Raw genomic sequence first — 23,268 nt, forward strand, 5'->3', positions numbered from 1 at the left:
TCTAGTTGCACTCATAAACAGAAATAATATTTAGCACTGATGCGCTAAAAGACATATTTGCGGTAGTATACAGTCCTCAACACAAAAGGTGTTTCAGATTTTCAAAATACCATTTTCCCCAAACATTAAAAGGCATTCTTACTGTTATACATTCCTTATACAAAGACATTAGTCATAACATGTATGACTATATATTTCAGGTGGGTAGCTGTATCAGCATGCGTAGGCTGCAAAGGAACAAGTAATAGGTTTATTCCATGCTGAAAAAAAGAAGAAAGAGAACACAACGTTTTGGCCGTGGAGCCTTCTTCAGGTGTTGGGGCTATATATTTGTAATAAATAATAAAAACCGTGTGAAAAAGTTAATGAGTTACATCTATGAGAAACGTTTTCTGGTGTATGGTAGCATGGTCCTTGTTAGAGATCCAGAATCCTACAGGCTTTGTAGTTCTGTTTAAAAGCTCAATTTTAATAAATTGGCAAACTCCATGCTCATGCATGGCAGCAGTGTGGAGGACAAGATTCTGCTCTGGACACCTGACTGAAATGTTGGTTAAAATGTTAGTTGGGGTGGACACTCCTTCTGGACCCAAGCAAAGGTTCCTATATTGCTCCAGTAAGCTTTTGGATGCTTTGGATAAAGACATCAGTCAAATAATGCTGGTAATTTTAGAAATTGTGAGCACAGATGAGATTAAATGTATCCCCTCTGGGATTTGTGGATCACCCAGTCAGGAATCATACATTGCGTAATGTCATGCTAATCAGGTCATTTCAGGCTCTTAGAACAGATTGATTCATACCCTTAATGATAGATATAATAGAAAGCAGGTATACATCAGTTTTTTTATTTCAAAATTAGTGAAATGTATAAAAGCATACTAGATATATAGCATAACTATAAAAATGAATTACAAAGATTTCTTAATGCACAAGCTTCAACTGTTTTTTTTTATTTTATAGAAGATTTATAGAAGCTTCTGAAAGCCACCTGGTATGAAAGGTGGCTGGAAACAAAAATTAAACATTTAGTACCACATTCTCACAGGAATGGACAAAAAATTTAACATAAAATATATTAAACCTCTTAAATCATCAAGTAGTAGAAATGTAAACAAGACATCTGGTGTCCATCACCTAAATGTTTAAGGACAATGGTTGTCCTATCAGAAACACTAGGACCTAAGAACGTTTTACCCAAATGTGCAGCCAGACAAAGCTTGGGAGGATCAACTCATACCTAAGGGCAAACATTAGGAATCCAGAAATCTGTGATATCATCTGGTCACAGTGTCTCCAAGACTGTCATTTGAGGTTAACCACATGAATCTGGGTTTTGTCGTAGACCTCCATGCCAACATAAAAAAGCAAGAGAAAGGACTTTCTGTAATCCTACATTCAGTCACTTCTGAATTATCACTACTTTCTTTGCCATTGCAGTGTATTGCAGGCTTAGAATTATGTTATACTGCCTTGCTGATACTCAAAAAAATTAAATTTGAAAGCAAGTTATGTAATAGAACTAATTGCAAAGTGGTGTTTATAAGCTGACATCAGCTTTAGGTAAGAACCTATGTAAGGTGAACCTCTTTCTAATGAATTGCAGTGGATCAGCAACATACTCCCACTCAATGTTTTAGATGCAGCATTTGTGAAACTTCATAGAATTGTGTGCTTATGCTGAACCTTTAATTACAGTTAATTCCAAACATCGAAGATAAACTCTTTCAAAACGATTATAACTCCAAGTAACTGGCTATAGAACATCTACAAGCGATTAATAATTTTCAGGTGGGACTTGTCTTTTAAAACAAGGTTTCATTGTTTTTTACTACAGTAGGTGAGATTTTTGGATGACTTTGCATTCTTTACTGCTGAGTGCAAGGCAGTCTACTCTGGCTATCTCATGCTTCATAGTGAGACAAGGACAGATAATAGGAAATGCTTCTTTATGCAATGACTTGTAGGTACCTGGGCTTCAGAGCCAGGCATTTAACGCCCAAATTCTAGGCTTGTGCAGGAAAAGGCTGGAAAATATTTTATATTCACTTATGTTTATTCACTAAACAGGTAAATGAAGCAAAATGGACTGAATGGCCTCCTCTTGTTTGCAACCTTGTTCAAGTTCTAATATGTGCTAATAAATACAACCAGGGGATTTTAATTCATAGTAAAGTTTGAAAAAAGGAACATGTTAAAAAATGTATTGTAATGAGAATGAGGTTCATTCTTTAAAGGAGATTCTGAAAGAGTGGTCTGTGTTTGTGGAGTTTTCCACAACAAACCAATGTTTGAGATAGAACACTGACTTCTAGCTGTTCAGAAATTACATAAGAATGCACTTAAAGGGTTCGCCTCATTAGGATATTCTAGTTGAATACTTTTGCGAATTTTTAATTTACTGTAGCTGTGTATCACCTGTTTTATTATTTGTTTGAAATATAAAAGTTTTAACTGCACTCCTTATACCAGGTGTAGTGTTCTACTACACTTTTAGGACCTCCTGGGCTAACACAGTGATTATTAGGAAATGCGCAGAATCTCTTTTCTAAACTCATTTTCAAACATTTGTACCAAAACAGATGACTGTATGGTGGTTTGATGCTTTCTATCAAGCAATCCTTTTTTTCATATAGAGCAAAACAAAAAAGATAGTGATATACTAATGGTTTGAAGAGGCTAAAATTATGCAAACTACTGAAATGTGACCTAAAAATGTAAACATGTAGTTTTAACACATTTAAAAGAGGACAGCGTTTTCGCACAGCATTTTATGACTTTAGTGGTGTGTGTGTACAGTTGTGTAGCACACACTGGATGCTGTGTTACTGCAGCACAAATCATGCAAGGGAGAAAGAACGGCAATTATGATATACGAATTTCAAAGAATAAAGCTTCTGATGTCTGGTTAATGGTCGTTTTGGCTTTCACAAGAAATGAGCTTGTTGCACGAGTACTTCATAAAATAACTAACATCCTACGTTTTCCGGGCCAGAGCTACAGTGCTTATATGACACGGAGAATGCATGACAGGGCTTTTGCCTAAGTATGGAAAGGCAGAGGACAGAGCTGTCTGGTAATTGCCGTTTAGTTGAAAAAGTATATACTGAAGTATGTACTTTTATTAAAAAAACATGGAGTGGTATTGCTAAGCATAGCCATAATATTCTTGCATATAGAATTTGTTACAGCAGCTCCACAAGCTTTTCAGTTCTCATCATCTGTGTTATATATGTTCCAGTTAACCCATCATGCAGCATCATCTCTTTTAAAAAAATGAACTTGCCTCTGTGACACTTCTATTTCCTGTAAAATGTATAAATGTCTGTGTGTACAAACTGATTCATAGAATTTGTGTAAACAGCCCATCAAACCTGTTAACGAAAATACATTTATTTCCATTTGAACATAATATATTTCTTTAAATGATCTGTGTGTGTTATATACCAGAGTGGCCAATCCTAGCCCAGCACAGTTCACACATCACCCATAATTATGTATTAAGCCCTGGATTAAATATAAATTACTGATCGGTTTAAGAAGAAATGTAGCTGGCAGTGGACAACAATTCTGGTCCAAATAAACTATGTTTATCTATGCCATTATAGATAGGTGATTTAAAGGTGACCCATAAAACTTACTGGACTGAATCTCTCCAGGAGCACTGTTGGCTGTCCTTGCTTTATGCCATAGGCCAGTGGTCCTGGTCCTGTTGACCCACACAGCTGCTAGTTTTCGTTCCAGCTGAGCCCTCGGTGACACAATTTAACCCTTCATTGACTTAATGATAAGATTGATTTCTGTTCGTTCTAAGTTCTTAAACATGTTGGAGCTTTAACTGTTGTATTTTGTAAATGGAATATAATCCCAGACTTGTGACTAGAAACCCAAAAATGCACATATTCAACCAAAGCAAGGTCTTAGATCAAGTAAGGCTTCGATTCTCTAATCAAGGTGAGATGGAAAACCAGTAGGAGTGTGGGTCACAGGTCCAGGAATGGGAATCACTGCTGTATCCAATCAGCCTTATTATAGAAGTGCACAATTGCTGACATACTCAGTTTTTCTTGCCTCATTTACAATGTTTTTATTTGAAACCATATGTTTAATTCTGTATGACCTGTGAGACTTTGTGTTTAATGTTTGCCGTTGCGTTTTAATTATATAAAGGCAGGTCCTCTTAACTGGGCAGATTTTCATATTTTGTTGAATTCGTGGTCATCAGTCTCCTGTCATTGTTCTATGGGCTTTGAGCCCATTTTGATTTTCTGCCAGTTTTATCAGTATTTCATTTTCATCTCCACAGAACTGTGTTCAGGGTGAGGCATCCAAGTTAACCAATATGTCCCGGACTTATTGACCGATATTAAACTGATATTATTCTTACATAATTGGGTCCCAGTTATTTGTTTTTTTTAGGCAATGTAGATTTTCTTTTTTGGCAAAAACTGTGCAGTGAGAGGACATCAGATGTCAAAATGAACAAATGCATTTTTTTATGTATATGAATCAGGAGTACCATTGTGTATCAATCTGCTGTAATCGTTGTGTCTATTTCAGTCTCCTGTTCTGCAGTTTGGGGTCAGAGCCTGAAACAAACACTGTAACCCAATTTTCACTGTTGTCGATAAGTGTGAGCGAGTGCTCTGAGTATTTTATAAATGTTTTCTCCTTTTTTTTACGTTTCTGATATAAAATGATAATAAAGTAAACCATGCAAACACTGGTCTGCCTGCTGCTTTCTTCCTTCAGTGAAAGGTCAGGTAGGTTGCACAGGTTGCACATCCTTGCACTAGCTGCCCAGTAATCAATTTTCTTTTGAATTGTGGTATAAGCCCTCACTGTAAGGCTCTGTTCATATCAAAGTTCATGGTTGGAAACATAATGCAGAGCAGTATATTTTTTTATTCAGTAGATAAGTTAACCAAGACTTTGTACCTTCTCGTTGGTAAAAGGACTGAGATCAATGAAAACTGCAACAGGAAAAATGAGGCCATGTTACTATGGTAATACTTGTCAATCATTAAGGGTTACTTGTTTTAAAAGTGAGTTGATCACTTGGTTTGGTCTCTTTTTTTTTAGAAAGTTGAGAGTTCTGGTTGATCAACGTTTGGTGTATTATTCTCAGGCGCCAGAGGGCGCATTGCAATCTTCCCAAACTGTTGTAGCCGGGTCAGTCATCATGAATTAGTTAAACAGTAATCCTATTATCCCTTCAAGCCATTTATCAGTCCAGTGTAACTGGCTTTAAAATCACATGTTGGAAAGGCAGTCTTGTGTGGAGGCGAAAACTGGATAGGATTTGACCTTCTAAGGGTAACTGGTAAAAACATGAATTTTATTACAGACGAGCAGGTTCAGAAGGTAAGCAAATGAAACATTTTAAAATTGGGGTTTTCTTCGGCAACGTCTGATTTCTGCTTTTGAATTATTATTTTTCTCATGTATCTGAACTGAAGTATAAATACACATTGTAATTTTTATGTTTTAAGTTTTCCTTTTTGAACTCCACAATGTTCTTTAAAATGAAACCACTTTCGCGGAATTACGCATTTTATAGATTACGCGAGTGTTGATTACGTCTGAGTTACCACTCGAGTTAAAATAACCATGACAGTTGTTTTATACATAAAATTCAATTAAATTGTTAGCTATTGAACATACGATATTAATTGTACTTCGCTTTCTTGTACGGTGTGATAGAACAGAACTTCCCTAAAGCGCACACAACGCCTACAGGAGTGTCATGTGTTTGGTGACAGACCGGGGTAAAGTTAGCTTGAAGTTCGAAAACGATTTTGGCACGCCTGTAGCGCTTTCACGAAATCTCTTAGAGTTGCGAGAATACTTCCTTTGTGTATAAAATACATTGTGAATGCTTTCTCAGCCTTTACTTTGTCGTTTTTATGACATTTTTTTGACCAAGCACGAATATTCTTTTGTCCATATCTCCGCGATGGAAGCACAGAACGCCTTCAAACCAAATGCATTTTAAAGACCACGACTTGTGGATATTTCCACAGCCTTTACATCAAACTATCAGTGAGCTAATTATCTTTTTTTAAACCTCCGGTTTTTCATCGATGCGTAATTACGCACGAACTGGAACCCGGGGGACCGCTGTGTGCACACGTTCACAACGCGAGAAATACTGTTCAATACGGCTTCGTGCGAAAAACCCGTATATGACCATAGGAAGCAGAACAGCGCAGTCTCCAATTACCCAGACTGTAAGCACGGGAATAAAGCTTTGTTTGATTTCTGAAACCCTTCCTTTACATCCTGTTTTCATTCAGGTAAGGGTCAACTATATTCACAATACTACTGACAGCAGGAAGATTAAAATATTCTTTTCTCAGCGGCTTATTAAAAACAGCTCCCATGATGTTCAAACCGACTTTTTACACAGAACACTGACACAGCTTTGTGTTCTGAATCTCTTTTTCTCGTGCTTTTATTTAATGTGGCACAATGCACTGGGATGGGGGTATTCTGTTCACAAACCAATAGCATTTAAACCACAGCACCCACAATGCTGCAAGTGGTTTGCACACTAAGCAGGTCCTCTGACTTTTCCCAGCTTTGTTTTGGGTTGTGGAACCTTTCTTTATATTTTTTAGGATTTTCTGAAGATAACACAAAGCTTTATTCCCGTGCTTACAGTCTGGGTAATTGGAGACTGCGCTGTTCTGCTTCCTATGGTCATATACGGGTTTTTCGCATGAAGCCGTATTGAACAGTATTTCTCGCGTTGTGAACGTGTGCACACAGCGGTCCCCCGGGTTCCAGTTCGTGCGTAATTACGCATCGATGAAAAACCGGAGGTTTAAAAAAAGATAATTAGCTCACTGATAGTTTGATGTAAAGGCTGTGGAAATATCCACAAGTCGTGGTCTTTAAAATGCATTTGGTTTGAAGGCGTTCTGTGCTTCCATTGCGGAGATATGGACAAAAGAATATTCGTGCTTGGTCAAAAAAATGTAATAAAAACGGCAAAGTAAAGGCTGAGAAAGCATTCACAATGTATTTAATACACAAAGGAAGTATTCTCGCAACTCTAAGAGGTTTCGTGAAAGCGCTACAGGCGTGCCAAAATCGTTTTCGAACTTCAAGCTAACTTTACCCCGGTTTGTGACAGTTCCGAGAGGATGGCTACCTGGTTTTAGAGGGGTTTCTCAGCCCAGAGGAGTGCGATGCGCTGCGAAAGAGGATGGCGGAGATTGTGGACAGCATGGATGTGCCCCCGCACTGCAGAATCCAGTTCTCCACTGACCACGACGAGCAGTTGAAATCGCAGGTATGATATGACGACCACCTGTCAGGTTTGTCATTTACTGCTTCTTTATCTATAGGAGTAGATATCGTCGGCGCCAGACATAGGATAAAATGGGATAAGACAGTTGTTGAGTACTCTAAACATTAGAGAAGATTCAATAGATTGACCTTTTTTCAAGTAACCTCCTCAGAACATTCTGCCCATCTGATAGTGTACTATGAACATCCAGAGATGGATCAAGATCCTGTGCAGCTGTGAAGTCTGTCGTAATGTACAAAAAAATGGTTTGAGGCTCACAACACAACCCAGGGATTTGCAGTCTTACTTTTGACTGTGTTTTTGATGTTATGTTTTTTTTAAAAAAAATAAGGTTATTGGCAAATTCTGAATGCAAAATAGCTATATATCCCCCCTCAGAATTCTGTATATATTTCAATAAAACGCTTAACCCACAGTGTGCATTCTAGGGGCAAGGCATCATACAGCGTGTATATACTTCATTCCTAAAATGAAAGGACTACAGCTTCTCTTACTTCACTGCTGTTAAACGTGCTGCTGCATTCCAAGCCTCTGTTGTGGGTGAACTGATGAATATTTTCTGAATTCTGTTTTTGCCAGGTGGAACCTTATATAAATATACAATATGTTTCACTTTGCATGCTTCCTTCTTTCTGTTTTAAAGATGCAGGTAAGATTCCTGCTCTGAACTCCTTTTCTCTCTTGATTAATATTATTCAAGGCATTAACTGTTTTGTATTCAGTTTTAAATGTTCTTCATTGTGGCAAAAGACCTATGACTTGAAACGTTTCCTGAGAATTGGTTCAACTTGATTTCTTTTTCCTAAGGGGAATGCTGAGTATTTCTTGACAAGTGGAGACAAGATCCATTTCTTCTTTGAGACAGGGGTTTTTAACTCAAAAGGTACATTTTAAAGATGTTTAATACCATATAGCTTACCACTTGAGCCACACCCCCTTTATAATGAAATAAGAAATGTATGTAAAGTGACCAAATACTCATAATGTAGATTTCCAGCTTTGGAATTAGCTTTTTTAATGCAAGGTTTGTATGCCTTTATAACCAAAATTGAAAAAAACAATGGAATTGCTGGGTATTAAAGTGTTGCTAAGATACAGTTAAAAAGAAAAAGGGTATACCACAGCAACTGACCAGGCTGTAGTTTACATTATTGGAACCAATATTAAATGAATGGAGAGCACAGGACTCCCCCTCTAGATGGGAGACCTGAACCCGAACCCCCACAGCAGTTCTGAATCCAGAGTCTTACCCACTATGCTATCATACCCCTCATAAAGTATAGTATTTGTTTAAAAAGTGTTTGTTAAATTATATCTTAACTATTTGGAAAATGCGGTGATTAGTGCATTTATTTTAAGGTTTTATAAAAGGAGAAAAAAAACATTTTCTGCCATTTAATTTACACGGGGTGAAAAGAATGCCTATATGTTTTCACGAGGAATGACGGCAGCCGAAAGCTTGGGAGAAATTAGAATCATTTATTGAGATGTGGAGATTTGGCGTAACCCGCTTGGCTGAGGGCCAACCTCCCGGCCGTTGGACGGGGAGGATAGGACCCCCATGCGACCAATGGGGAAGCTGCAAAGGTGGAGAGGGGGTGGAGGAGGGATGCAGAAAACGAACGAGGAAGAGGAGAGGGTGAAGTTTGATATATATGGAGACCGGTTGCTTACGTCAGGATTAGTGAGAACTGTGGCAGCTGTGTCGAATGAGCTCGGCTGCTTTCATTCCTCCCGAACTTTCATTAAAAACTCCATTTGTATTCGATTAAAAGCAGTTTTTTACTTTCTGTATATTTTTCCTATCTAGGAGACTTCATTGTGCCAAAGCAGCATTCTCTGAATAAAATTGGACATGGTAAGATTTTAATGTGCGAATCAGTGGGACATGCAGAAGAAATTGTCTCTCTCTGCTGTTATTCTTTAACTTACTCTATTGGAAGTGTGTGACTTTTGTACAGTGGATCAATTGGGAGTTCTTTGCCTTTCTGGGGCATTGGCACTGCTACCGAGCTCTTCCAAAAGATAGAATTGCTCAGGACTCACCATTACAGGGAGTTTGAAATGACTGATTTGTTACCAGAAACTCTTGTTCTAGTAAATGTGGTCAGCAATTCTCTAATTTGTTTTCTTAATGTCTCACATCTGAAATATTGAAAGACAATCTGGCGTTTAGGTTAAAAAAAACAAAGACTGCAGACCTGTGAATTGTGTGCTCTGAATCTTTCTTTCACTGAAAAAGCCTGAACATGGCTTTTCATGTGACAGAGCAGATATAGCAAACTTCGAATTTGTAGAAAGCCCTTGTGATTTTAAAATTAAATTTCTTAAATATTGGTTAGCATGGTGGCGTGACAATTCACTCTGCTTCCTCATAGTTCTGGATTCGATTCCGAACAATAGAGTTCTCTATTCGGGTTTGCATGTTCTCTCTGGTTGTGTGGATTTTTTCTAGGTGCTTTCCTCCCATCTTTTAAAGACATGCTGACTAGGTTCAATGGTGTCTCTAAATTGTGTTTGTCTGCTGTAATGAGCTGTAGTCCTGCCTTATTCCCAAGGCTTTTGGTACAGACTATGGGTTACTGCAACGATTAGCAGCATCGGGAAAATGGGAAGATGTATGAATTCTTATTAGAATACAATTTTGTACTTAAAACACATTTCTTTTGATACACATACTTTTAAATTCATTTGTGTATTCTTTCCTGATGTTTGTTTATTAGTCTCTATACCACTCTATTCTAGTGATTAAACATATTAAGACTGGAATTTGAAAGTCTTGATTTAAGAAATGTTTGGCTTGTGCATAATTTAATCAGGTTTGAATGTTTGTTTGTAGACTTTTTGTGTGATGAGCTGGTGATAATGAACTCCATACAACCTTTCAAACTGTCTCAGTCTAAATTTCTTTATTTTTTTATTTTTACAGCACTACATGCTTATGAGCCACTTTATAAAAATGTCACATATTCTCCAATGGTTCAGGTAAGATAGAGAAAAGAGAGCAACAAATTATATTTCAGATTGTTTACTCCTTTTATGCATGTACAACAATGGTCAAGAATGAGTTTTAGTTTTAAGAAACTCTAGGTTTGTATAATGTGTATACTGTAGTTTGCAGCTACTGTATGAAACATTACTTTAGCTCTCTTGAGTGTTATTCCCCACAACATGTTTACTACAGCAGACTCTTTAATGGTGAGGCTAATCAGTCTCATTTCTCTGTTGTTTCCAGAATTTGGCCAAGAAGCTTGACTTGAAATGTCCAGTAGTCCTGCAAAGCATGTATATTTTTAAGGTACAGTACACAGGTATTCATGTATATATTTAATATAATATAGTCATTAAAATGTGTTTTAATGATTTTCCTGACAGGTGCTATCATCTGTTTTGACAAAGGATGGAATTAATGCCCTTACACAACTTGGTATCTAGCAGAGAGAAGAAAATTCAAAACACCAAGGCAGATAAATGCCTGGTTCTGGTTTCTGGCCGAAACATTTTGTTTTCTTTCTTCTTTTTTTCAGCATGGAATAAACCTATAGTTCCAAGGCAGAAAAATGTCCCTTTAGAGAAAGAAAACATGCTATGGTCATGGTGCACTCTGGAAATCATTGCTCCAGTCTGCCAGCTACCTTCAGCAAGCACCATGACCATTCAGTCTTCTTTCAAGACCGTAGGAATCATAATTAAAATTAAAACGAGTCACTTATAGAGTATCCAGTTGTCTTTGCCATGAAATACCATGAAAAAAAATCTGAAACCACAGTCTTCAAGATTATTTCTGCTGTATCCCTTGGGTACTAGAAACAATAAAAATGAAACTTACAATTATTCTGCACCATTAATAGGTTTAATACTGTAGGTAAGTCAGCATTAACAGAGAAAACTAACTCCTTATTCTTTTTTCACATACATTTTGCTTTTGCTTTTCAGCAACCTGGGATTGGTGGCGAAGGTAAGAAGTGATTCTGTGTAGATACCCTGAAATGCAGTACTGAATTGTTTAGGATGCAGCTTCTGGTAGGTGTAAGAGTTACAGGTTACAGAAATATTGTAGGAGGTATAAACCTCCTTGAAGTCTGTTTTTCAGACGTTATTAAGACCTGGGGGAACGGATGTAATGCCTAATTAAGCAAAATATTAGTTTAATTAGGTACTTATTATTAGAGCTGAGGTGGAAGACTTGTTTGTAGTTGTGTGTTTTAATGAGATTATCATATTAAGCAAACAGGATTGATCCTTCAACTACTGCCTTGCTCCTCTGTGATAATTGACAGAGGTGAAGTAGGGTAGTTTATCGGTGGGGAGCTGGAAATACTTTGCTGAACGGATTCAAGTACATTTGTAAATACAACTTTTTACCTTTTAAGTCTTTAAAATTCAGAATCCTGATAAAATGTCTAAGAGGAGTTTCAACAACATGTCAAAAGATAGCTTGATAATCTGAGTTTGTTTTGAAGGGTTACTGGGCTTCTTTACATAAATCTTTAAGTAGTAACACTAATCACTTGATTTGCTTATTAGTACTGATATTTTGTTCAGCTGGTTTGCTTCTCCACATTCTCTAGCATAGAGGTTTGAAATGCAGAAGTGGCAAGGCAGGAGAGAAGGTGCATTGATATTGCCTACATGAAGGAGTGCTGTGTTTCTGAGAAACTCGGGATGCTTGCGCCTGCTCTAAAAACTTTATAAAGTTGTCAGAGTATCCAGCCAGTACCCAACCTTGTCAGAGGCAAGAACCTGCATACTAGGATTTCCAGAAAGTGGCAAAGCAAACAGGACTTCCGTACTAATGAGGAAATGGAATGGTACTGTATGTGATTATTTTATAATACAGTGCTCCAGAGGTCTTGAATTATACAGCTCGTTCACCAAACAGGAAAGCACTGGAGTAGTGCAGGACTTTGAAAAAGTACTTTGGTCTGCTATGATTTAATGGGGAGGATTAAACAAGAGCACCAAGCCCACTGTTGGTGTTTTTCATGTGGGTGCCCACAGTGATGCCACACCAGGATGCCACCTTCCTGCACACAGAGCCCCTAGGCAGAGTGATAGGACTCTGGATCCCTCTTGAAGACGCTACGCCGGAGAATGGCTGTCTGTGGTTCATTCCTGGTTCTCACAGAAGTAAGGCACACGGACACCCTCCACAACCTTATACTGTCCCATGTTAAGCCCAGGCGTGCATTAAAAGACACTGGAAATGGGTATTCAAGCCAAAGATGTAAACCAGATTTTGTTTTCAATTTAGTTTGGTTTCAAATGGCAGCATTTTTCAAATTCGGTTCCAAAACTTCCTAACGTCTTGTCTCCAACTATTGTGGGTCAAACTAATGAAAATATGGATTAATACCAGAATTTCCCCTCTGCTTTCCCTCACCTCTGCTGTATTGTTACTGAAAATGAAGAAGAAAATAACTATATTTACAGATTAATGAAATATTGAATATCCAGTTCCAAAATGTAAATGAGTTAATTTTATTTGCATTTGTTCCTTGAATAATTTAGTTTCAGTTCTGTGTTTTTATCATTCCATTTCTGGTTAAAACCCCAGATTTCAACATGTGACCTCCTTAGTGACCTCCACATGCTGTTGTTTCTTGTCCATGTCTTCTAGGCCCTTGTGTTTTGTCTGAATACTTACCACTCTGTTTGAAAACATGTGCTTGAAAAATAAATTGCTTCAGTGCTGCTTGAGTAAGAAGGCAAGCTATAGTAGGAATCTATGGAGCTTTAAGAGAGAACAGCTACTTTGCAGTTCATACCCATGGCCAAATTAGATGTCTGTAGTCTGTGTGGGCTTTATTTAAGTTTGCTATACCTTTATTTTTGTTGCTTTATTTGCATTTTCAGTGCCTCATTTGCCATTTTCCCACAGATTGCCAGTAGCATTGGAATGCTCATTTGTATATTGACAGTAGGAAGCAATGGCGGTGCTATTGTTTTAGTTTATATAGCTTTAAACTTTGCACCCCCAGACGGGATCACAAGACGAATGGTCCGCACTCCGAAGGGTACCTTCCCTTTAACAGATTTCATTGGCAGAGAGAGAACCTACGACGAGGACCAGTTTGTCCCCGCTCCAGTGAAGAAAGGTAAACACAGACTGTGGTTCAGGTACTAGACTGCAAGACACCTCTGTGGAACTTCCTCTTCCAAACATACTAGTTATGCTTTGTGCAGTCAACAGTTAGGCTTCCTTGATATTTCAAAATATGTCATCAGTATGTTAAAAAGGATAGGAGGTTTTTCAGACTGAAGAGTTTGTGCAGGTTTTTAATTTTTAGTGGCTCATCGATAGTGAAGCTTGCATGTACATGTCAATAGAGAGGTAATAATTTCACATTGAAGAAAAATCAGTAGTGTGTACAGTCATGTTAATAATCATTAAGGAAAGAAACTCAGAAAAGGAAGATTGATGGACTTGATTTTCGAAGAAGTGTTCGAAGGCTGTCTAGGGTTTGGAAGTGGCCTAGTGGTGGACTGAGCTTCGGCGGGGGTGTGTTTGTAAAGGTGGGCTGGTCCTTATCCATGGGGAGGTGGTGCACCGCAGCGCACAGAACACGTCGGACCGGTCTCGCCACGTCTACGCCTTTCACATCATGGAGTCCGAGGGCACGAGCTGGAATCCCCAGAACTGGTGAGGACAGGAGGGTTCTGTAAATGCTGGAGATTTGCAGCGCAGGGTTAAAATGCAGAATGTTTCCATTTCAGTCTCGTTTTCCTTTTCAGTATTTGCTAACTCAAGTGGACTAGTAGACTGTGTTGCTCAAACAAGACAAATGTCAGCTGTAAATTTGAGATCATGGCTAAGTGAAAGCTTTGCTACAATGTGCTATGTATCTGAGGACTACACTGCTTTTTAGCTATAAATATTATATTATTTTACCATATTAATAAGTTTTATTCATGAAAACTATAAGGCAATCCTGGTAGCAGGCAGGCAGGAAAGTACACTGTCTGAAATGGAAAAAAGACCATTTTCCATGCTGTTTTTCCAGGTTACAGCCTACACCAGAGCTACCCTTCCCATCACTGTATACACAGAGCTGTGTTCCCTGAAGACTGACATGCTCATCCTAACTTGGAAATTTTTGAGACCCTTGATGACCCCGGTCTTTCAGTGAAGTTTATACTGTAAGCAATTTCAGCTGCACCTACAGTACCATAATTCAGAAACATAGTATGTGGATCTGTGCCTCAACGTGACTTTGCTTTCCATTTAAACTCAGTGGTAGTAAGATTAAAATTAAGATGTTTATGTAACATCAACAGGCTGTTGGATTGAAGTAAAGACCAAACAGTTATGTCTTCACAGATATAATACAAGAGCCAGCAATGAAATCAAAGTTTCTTTCTTTCTTGACAATCTGTTTTTTTGTAATTCTAGTAATTCCTGCCAACAAGTGTTTCCCTATGGCTGTAACCGTGAAATGTGCAATACCATTTACTGAGTAGTCATCAAAGTGTTAATAAAAAAACAAATATTGGTGAATTTCAGATTTTGGCCAGTGGCCTGAAATTGTTTGAACAGCTGGCTATGAGATTATAGTCAACCCCGAGTTCATCGCCTTTTCTCATCCACCAGAAGAACGAAATACTTTTTGGTCATTCCCATTACCAGAGGAAGCATCAGGGGGGAAAAAAAACTGTGCTTATTTATTACATCACAACTGGAAAGCTCTCCCTTCTTTACCCAGTAGGCGTGGTTCGTCACCATTTCGTTTTATTTCAGGCAGGCAGTCTATGAATTGGCTACATTACTCTGCTCTCCTCCCCACTGATAGCTGATGTGTGGTGAGCGTTCTGGAGCACTATGGCTGCCGTCGCATCATCCAGGTGGATGCTGCACATTGGTGGTGGTGGAGGGGAGTCCCCATTACCTGTAAAGCGCTTTGAGTGGAGTGTCCAGAAAAGCTCTATATAAGTGTAAGCAATTATTATTATTATTATTTGTACAGTCGCAGGAATACACTTTCCACCCTAAATCGAAGTTTTTCCTGTGGTACAGCATATGTTCTCACACTCACCGGTCACCTGCTGTACTGGGCCTCTGTTAGCTGTAAGAACTCCCTGAGTGGGAAGAGGCACAGATTCTATCTGACCTGAGATGGTGACGAGAGCAGTGCATGTGGGATTAATCCACGAGTTCCACCGATTCCATCAGCTCTCCAGGGGATGGCGATATTTCTAAACGTGGTGGAAGTCTGTCTCATGTCGCTTGTGCCACTGTAGTCTCTCTTTTCATCTGACCGTGTGTTCTGAATATTTGGACTACTACTTTTTTAGGCTTGAACTTTCCTTTTCACGCTTTACAAAAAAATCACGCCAGCAAAATTAAAACAAAAGCTCAGTTTGGCAGATTAATTTACGAAAAGCAAATTACAAGGTTTAAACTTTTTGTCTGAAGTTTCTCGAAGAGTTATTCTCTCTCAGATTTCATTCTACGAAAAACCTGATCGTTTTTTTTACATTTCTATAGGCTAAAGAAGGAACAAATAATACACACATTGTTTTGATTGTACAAATCCTGTGGTTTATTTATCACAGATCCCTGTAAGAAAACATACATGATATAAATGCACATTATTCCATTCAGAAGAGATGTTAACATCTTTTATATACATGATTAAAACATAGTCATAACATTGTTCTGGTCCTTCATGTGCAAAGGTAGGCAAGCATGATACAGGTCAACTAAGAGGCTACAGGTTAAATTTAGTGTCTGTTTAGCCTCCTTATTCTTGGTATGGCAGGTTGGATTTCATGTTAGAAACCAGGTTGTAGGTTAAGGGGAGATATGAGAAGTGTATGTACAGTATACAGTAAGTCAACATTAAAAGCAACCCTGAATAATAGTGCAGCAACCTATTAGTGGATAGATATGGCTTTAAATGTCATAGTGCAATTACTTGTCAAGGTTGCAACATCTTGCGGACGTTTTGTTTTCAGGTCGAACGAGTTCCCTTTTTTGTGTGAAATTCAGCTGATCTTCGTTCCCCCCTGACTACTCTTCCTAGGGCCTGTAACGCAAGTTCAAAGCCGGTCCATATCAAGAAGGAGGAGGAAACAAAGGACCTTCACAAGAGTGTGCATTTTTAATTCAGTGACTCTCTTCGAAAGTCATGTACGTATGTAGGTCTGTGCCACACTTAGTGCATCGAACAAACAGGAGAAGATCCAAACCAGGAAAGAAAGATTAGCACCAAACATTCTAATCTTGTGGAATTGGTGCTCATGAATAGAGTGGTAAAGCTTCACAATGCAAAAATATCTACCAGTAAAGAAATGTTATTTCCAAAGTGTGATTTGCAACCCTTAAAGGTTCTTTGTTAAGTTAATGAAGCCTTATTTCTACCTTCACTAAATTAGAAATGAACATGCAGCCTGATTATGGGGCTGCCAATTGCTTTTTCTGCAAATTATTTAGGTAGGCATATGAACATTAGCTTAATCCTGCTCTCCCAAACTCAGTGCCATGCTAACAAAGACAAGTCAGCACTGTCTATTTTGTTGCCCGATCTCATGGTCACCAAAATTTGCAACTTGATTTCCGCCACTAAATCCAGACTGACATTTCAACATGAGAGCCAAACAGCCATACAATTCTCAGCACTGGTCTTTCAAAGCAAAACAGAGACGATTTCAAAGCTGTTGCTGAACATTTCTTCATATATTAAAAAAGCAAGCAAGGAAAAAAAAAACCACACACAAAAAAACAAGAACACCAAATTAATCACATTTGCACTGCACATCTTTCATGCACATTTAAACACACTTCAGAGACTGTGATTTCATGTCGCTCTTGACAAGAAAGTTTGGGTTTATCTGGTAGGGAACTTTAATCGGCAGAAAAATGCATTTTCTATGGAGTAAACTATTCTAACTTTTGAAAGCATATCTAGATAATACATCTTGATTCCATTTCAAATAACCTCAAGAAATATAATACGAATATGGGAGAGAATAATGAAATCAGTGACCATCTTATGACTGTAGCCCTGTTCAGTACGAAAAGAAGAGAGAACTGAATACAGGACAGAAGAAGGAGAGAAGCACACACTTGCCTCAGATAGGATGTTCTTCCTATGGTACCTCTGTATGTTGTGTATGTGGAGCGCTATTACTCATGCATTTTAAAGAATCTAAAAATTACTGCTTGATCCCATGTCTGAACAACATGTCTTCTACAGAAACTCTCCCTGTTAAGCATTCCAGGCAGTTAAAAATTGCAAAGCTTGCTCAGTATATACCATACAATCTGCATGCTGCATTTGGAGTAGCTAATGACATGAGGGAACAAGTAGCTGATTAGCATATATATTAAGGCAGCTGCATTTGAAATAATTTTACATGTCAAGAAGGGTGTGGTTTTCACTATTCTATGACACTATAAAATTAAATGTTTCACAGTTGTGCCATGCCATAGGTTTAACGTAATACTACATGGCTCTCTAAAGACTCCTTTTCCACATGGGGTTAGAAAATTGCAAGCTTCTGTCTAAGCTATATCTTCTGCATGCATTCCAAGTCATACCTAGAGATTATAGAATATAAGGCCATTAGAAATATATTGCCCATCCTCACAGATGTCTAGTTTCTCCTCTTAAATAGCTCTGAACCATTGTCCGGCTGTCTCCCATTGTACTGTTACTGTACTTTTATTACACCATCTTCACTGAAACACCTCTTTCTCTGGGCCACAGCCCATGTCCATACGAGGGCACATTTTCAACACCAGTCATTGCATACTTACATTGACTACTAACAGCAACATGTTATTTTACAAGCCTTGCTCATAACAACTATAAACATATCTAAAACACTTTTCTTGGTTGCCTTTATGAAATGCGTACCACATCAGAAGTTGACCCAAATAAAAAGTTGACCCAAATTAAAACAATATAGAAAGCCACTGGCAGAAATGTGTTGGCCTCTCCAAAAACAATGTAGCCTCACAGTACCACCAGGCTATGACATGCACCTGTGTGGCATCACAATCATCTTAATTAGAAAATGAACAAGGTTTCCCCAGACGAATGAAAACACAAAATGAAACAAAGAGCTTACTTAGCTGCTGGAGTGTTCTGATAAATTGCTGCACCACACTGCGATTTAACAGGGATTCCAGCCAAAACTATTTTTATAGCCCCTTTTATGAAGCATGTGTGTTTCGGTAATACCTCTCCTCTCCTGCTGTTGCATAACACACAATCTTTTACATTTAGGGCAACAGCTGTGAGCTGCTCTAATGATTGAAACTTACAACTGACTACAGGAGTTGTGTTTGTCCTCGACGGTCACAACCCTTTCAGTAGCTGGGTTTTAAAGTCTTGCAGGATGATCTGCCATTTTCAATACCTTGCTGCGAAATAATTAAATACCTACAGGATAGGTTTTTTTTTGTCCCTGAAACTGAGAGTTTTTAGTTCTGCTTCTTCTGACATACAGTACAAGAAATGCAGCATCTGAATACAATTCAGTCTATTGTGATGAAGAAAGGACCAGGACTCTAAGCGCAGTTTCAAATCTGGTGTTTTTTTAAATAAAAAATGGATCATTGAAAAGTAAAATAAGGGCAACCTGGGATACTATTTATTTTTGTAGACATTACTAGTGTGTTGCAAGAGCAATTAACATTAAGGATATGTAGATACATCTTCAGTGAATATAACAGAAAGAAGGTTGTAGAATCTTAGCTAGCTAGAATTTTCCTAATTAGAAACGAAACTATGTGTCCTCCCTCTGTATGACAGTGTTACATAATGCACAAGTGACTTTTTAAATGTTGTTTAAATAATAGATATATTTTACAGTACTTTGAGAAGACTGGCTTAGTGATGTAGCATATTGCCATCTAGTGAGTATGCAGAGCATGGCAACTCACTTACAAGCCAAAGTAGAGGCAAAAGATAGTTTACTACATGCTGGTCTTAGAGAAGACATATTTAAGGCAGTCGTGTTTACTCGTATGATTGGTGGCCAAACTTAACTGTAGTCAAGGGAATTCCTTGACAGCTATAAGAGGAAATACAAATACAGAACTGAGGTCTATTTTCAAGGTTTCAAATCTGTAGCTTATATTAGGTTATGCAGAAGAACCTAAAAACCTTTATATAAAAACCTGAAGAAGGTTCCACCACTGAAATTGTTTATTTTTACTACTTGTTCAGTCATATAAAATGTCTAATAAAAACTAAATAGATCACATATCTATACTTTCAATTATTACATTTTTCTCTAGCTAAATTCGGTGCCCGTAATGATATAGTATTCACAATGCTTTTTCACATCCAAGTCTTAATATTTCTAGTACTTCCACAGAAATGAGAAAGACAAATTCACATTCTGAAAACAAAATAGTGGTTTGACAAATATCTGCTGCAATCATGTTAAAAGCTGAGGAAACATGGAACGGAGAAATTCAAGTAAAAAATTCCTCAATAAAGCTTAAGCTTTAGGGTGAGAAAAATGTACATTTGATTAAGGAAAAGGCATCATCACCATTCACAATTTACTTCCATAATCACTAGGTGGTGTAATTGTTGTCAGATGTAAACTGATTCTAAACTACATATTACAAAACGAAAAACAGTATTTTGACTTCTCTTTGCTGTGCACCATCTGAAAAAAATATTATGAAATACTTTTGGGACTTGTGCGCTAGCTGGAACTGCAAAGGGATATATTACAGTAAGTATATTGAGCCTCCTCTTTTAATACTCACTCAGGAACAAAACTGCTAAAGTACTATCAGCGCTATTTTGACAAAATACAGTTCCTAAATTCTACCCAAACAATAGAAAAACTAACACTGCCACAGAGACACTAAATAGCATTTTTTTTACTTCTTATGTTGCTATGACCACCCATAACTATACTGAATTGTGATTAATCTGCCTTAAATATCTTACTCTTGCTGTAGTGTTGAAGTGGCCAGTGTTGATTAACCAAAGTGCTTTCAAGTACAGCTAGCCTTAGAGTGCAGTATTCTTCTCATTCCAAAGCTAAAGCTGCTTCCCCTTCAAAAAAATAGCAGTAAATGTAGAAATGCAATTTGATTCAAACTCCTCAAACCCCTGAACTATTGGAATATTTTCAATATGACTTTCTGTTCAGTACTGTAAGGAGATACAGTACAAGCATTAAAAAAATGAAAGGGCTTTTAATGTTCTCTTACCTTCATAGCATGAGCAGTATAAAAAGGTAAAGGGGTAGTAGGAGGTTGTCTATCTGGGCTGTGTAGGCCTCTAGTAAAGAAACCAGTGTGACTGAACCTACTATCCAAGCATAGCTGGTGTTCAAGTTAATGGCCTCATCAAAAATGAGGAAAAGAGCAATAGCAATAATCTGGGCGAAGATCGAAGTGGCTGTCCCTTCCATGGTCTTCTTGGTCCCGGGCCACCGGACCTCTCCCATGGTGCTGCCGAACACAGATGCCATAGTGTCCCCAACACCGACGGCCAGCACACCAGCATAGGGCACCAGTCCCCCCACTCCTGGGAGGCTTCCTTTAGGCATGCAGGGTCCAGGGTACAGCCATATGGGAAGGGACATCCCGAGGAGAAGGTAGATGTGGGTGAGGATGAGGGGCCCGGAGTCTCGCTCATCCAGGAACAGAGACAGCAGCTGCCGGAGGAGGTGCCCGACGGGTCTGATCCGAAAGTAGCGGACGTACTCCAGGAGAAGGAAGGCGGCCAAGCAGGTGACGGAGGCGACGTGCAGAAGCTGACGGTCGTAAATCAGCCCGGGCACGTACGTGGCCACCACAATGAAATGGAAGTACTTCCTCACGACTGTAGAGGCCTGGTGCTTCTTGGACCCCAAAGACCTCTTGTAGTTCTGGTGGAACACCACCAGAGACGCCAGCACTGCCAGCAGGACCCAGTAGGCCAGCAGGCAGAGTCTGTTCTGACTCAGGAGGAGGAAGTCGATCAGCCACATTAAGGGGTGCCTTCGGATCAGGAGGGCAAGCCATGGCATGATAATCCCCAAGCCAAGAACTGCCGTCATCATGTGGAAAAACAGGGAGGACACCCAGGTCTCCGACTCCATGAAGCAGAAGAGCAGGGTGAAGAAGATCCCCAACAAGAGACATCCAACCACGATCACTAGCAGGAAGTAGTTGATGGGATCCCCTTTGGATTCAGGGGCATTCAGGGAGCGCTTAATGAGCTGGTTGATGATGAAGCTAATACCACCGATGATGATGAGGCCCTCACCAGGAGTGAAGCAGCGAGGCAGGAGGTACAGAATGATCAGGCTGAGGTAGACGAAGATCAGAAGCACCTCCAGCACTTCAATGACTTCAGAGACCGTCAGGGTTTGCTTGATCGTGTAGATCACGGCGCTACCAGCAATGCCAGAAATGACACAGGTGTTGGTCGGCACAGGCCTGGTGATGCCGAGGGCAATCAGGGAGAGAAACAGAGCCAGCATCATCCCTGTCGCGGTGACCACCATTGAAAAGCGCTCGAAGTACACATTTCCGGAGGCTTGGCAGCGCTCTTTCAGGGCCAGGCCAAGTAGAGGCATGATCATGCAAGCGGGCAGGATGCCACTGTTTGCAGAGGGTCTGAACTGAAACACAGCCCCGCCAGATTTCAGGAGGCGGTCCCATTTGTACTGGACATAGAAGGCTTGAATGGCCAAGGCAATGGAACACCATGACAGCTGATTCCAAACCACAAAATGGACACACAAAACAATAGTGAAAACAATAACTGACTCCACGAACACAGGATTCGTCAGCATGGTTGCAGATCCTGCAGCTTCAGGGGTGCTTCTCAAAACTGCTATTTATCGGTATTTTCTTGCATCCAGGGCAGGCCACTTCCTTGATGTAATGCTTCACATTTTTCCATTCTTCATTCTTACGCCACCTATCGATATATATATTACAGTGTTAGTCTCGGTCGGTGGAATGATTTAACTCTATAATTCTGTCATTTTTTACTATAGCGTATTTGCAAGCCGATGTACCCTCACGGACACGAGAGACGTCACCAATTAGAAATGCCAACGGTCAGGGCAAAATACTACAATTCTGTCGTAATAAAAGTAAGCAAATCATGGAAACGTGCTTTTACTCCCCACGTAATAAAACATTTAATAAAACTCTTCGGCATCACACATCCGCGGAGTATCCGGTCAGAAGAGAATAAAAACGTTCTTTTATGGTCGTGTAATGTCGTCTTTCAAGACGCAGCCCGACGAAATCCTCGGATCACTTAGCTTAGTACTGTATCGGTATCACCCAAGCGACTTAGATCAGCAGGATGGCCTCCTCTCTAAAACATTAATGCTCTTGTTTCAAACACCACTCTGTTCCTAACAAAGCTTGTGAAACATGAAACAATTTGACATTCAGCTTACCTTAACGCTGTGCTTTTTCATAAAACCACTCCACTGAGGTAGACTAGTACTGACATGTTAAACGGCTATTGTATAAAACAACGTATTTCAGACAGTGTTTTTCGGCTGCAGGTGCGTAATTTCCTATCCATAGTTAAAAGCTACAAAATTAAAAAAAACTCAAAATTGAAAACACGAGAAACGCGTGGATATTTAAGAGCTCCACGGTAAATGCATTCGAGTCCGCTTTAACTGAGGCCTTTTGTGGTTTAACAAGACTGGTTGGTAGCCAATCGATTGTATGAAATTACAACATAACGGAACTGGGTGCAAGGTACAAGATATCTGACATGCAAGCAACATCCCCATGAATTTGCAAAAGCCAACTGATAACACTACCCAGATATCATAAAATGTGTTAATTAACTTACTTCACATGTCCACCGCGATCATAACACGTTTTGTGCGTACTTTCATTCGATCGTATAATTTTTTTATTAGTCTTTAACATCTAGGAGGCGGCCATGTTGACAGCTTGATCACATGAATAGGGCGGATTTTATTTTCTGCTTCCTACACATGGTTTATGTTCAAGA

The 23,268-nt window shown here is 39.0% G+C and overlaps 2 protein-coding genes across 3 annotated transcripts; one reads left to right on the plus strand and one right to left on the minus strand.

Moving 5' to 3' along the window:
• The first annotated feature begins 5,082 nt into the window (after window positions 1-5,082).
• On the plus strand, window positions 5,083-14,818 carry phyhd1 (phytanoyl-CoA dioxygenase domain containing 1). The gene is made up of 11 exons (XM_088615009.1): window positions 5,083-5,364; window positions 7,139-7,297; window positions 8,123-8,198; window positions 9,126-9,173; window positions 10,245-10,300; window positions 10,551-10,613; window positions 11,252-11,273; window positions 12,317-12,445; window positions 13,297-13,413; window positions 13,832-13,958; window positions 14,320-14,818. The coding sequence occupies exons 1-11, from the start codon at window positions 5,332-5,334 to the stop codon at window positions 14,378-14,380; spliced, it is 891 nt and encodes a 296-aa protein (XP_088471135.1). The 5' UTR covers window positions 5,083-5,331; the 3' UTR covers window positions 14,381-14,818.
• A 1,010-nt stretch (window positions 14,819-15,828) lies between these two features.
• dolk (dolichol kinase) lies at window positions 15,829-23,256 on the minus strand. Of its 2 annotated transcripts, none has more exons than XM_088615007.1 (2): window positions 23,104-23,256; window positions 15,829-22,200 (listed from the first exon to the last, which is right to left on the minus strand). In XM_088615007.1, the coding sequence occupies exon 2, from the start codon at window positions 22,070-22,072 to the stop codon at window positions 20,501-20,503; it is 1,572 nt and encodes a 523-aa protein (XP_088471133.1). In that variant the 5' UTR covers window positions 22,073-22,200; window positions 23,104-23,256; the 3' UTR covers window positions 15,829-20,500. The 2 variants fall into 2 exon arrangements, with proteins under 2 accessions (XP_088471133.1, XP_088471134.1); XM_088615008.1 differs by lacking the exon at window positions 23,104-23,256 and adding an exon at window positions 22,694-23,058.
• Between the last annotated feature and the right edge of the window lie 12 nt (window positions 23,257-23,268).

The sequence above is a fragment of the Lepisosteus platostomus genome, chromosome 21 (assembly GCF_059453375.1).
Source record: "Lepisosteus platostomus isolate fLepPlt1 chromosome 21, fLepPlt1.hap1, whole genome shotgun sequence".
NCBI classification, from domain to species: domain Eukaryota; kingdom Metazoa; phylum Chordata; class Actinopteri; order Semionotiformes; family Lepisosteidae; genus Lepisosteus; species Lepisosteus platostomus.

Bases quoted from the DNA above. Each gene is read 5' to 3' on its own strand.
- phyhd1 (XM_088615009.1), top strand. From the start codon at position 5,332: ATGAATTTTATTACAGACGAGCAGGTTCAGAAG. The intron at 10,301-10,550 runs GTAAGATAGAGA...TGTTGTTTCCAG, and splicing joins CATATTCTCCAATGGTTCAG to AATTTGGCCAAGAAGCTTGA. The intron at 10,614-11,251 runs GTACAGTACACA...TTTGCTTTTCAG, and splicing joins AAAGCATGTATATTTTTAAG to CAACCTGGGATTGGTGGCGA.
- dolk (XM_088615007.1), bottom strand. From the start codon at position 22,072: ATGCTGACGAATCCTGTGTTCGTGGAGTCAGTTATTGTTTTCACTATT.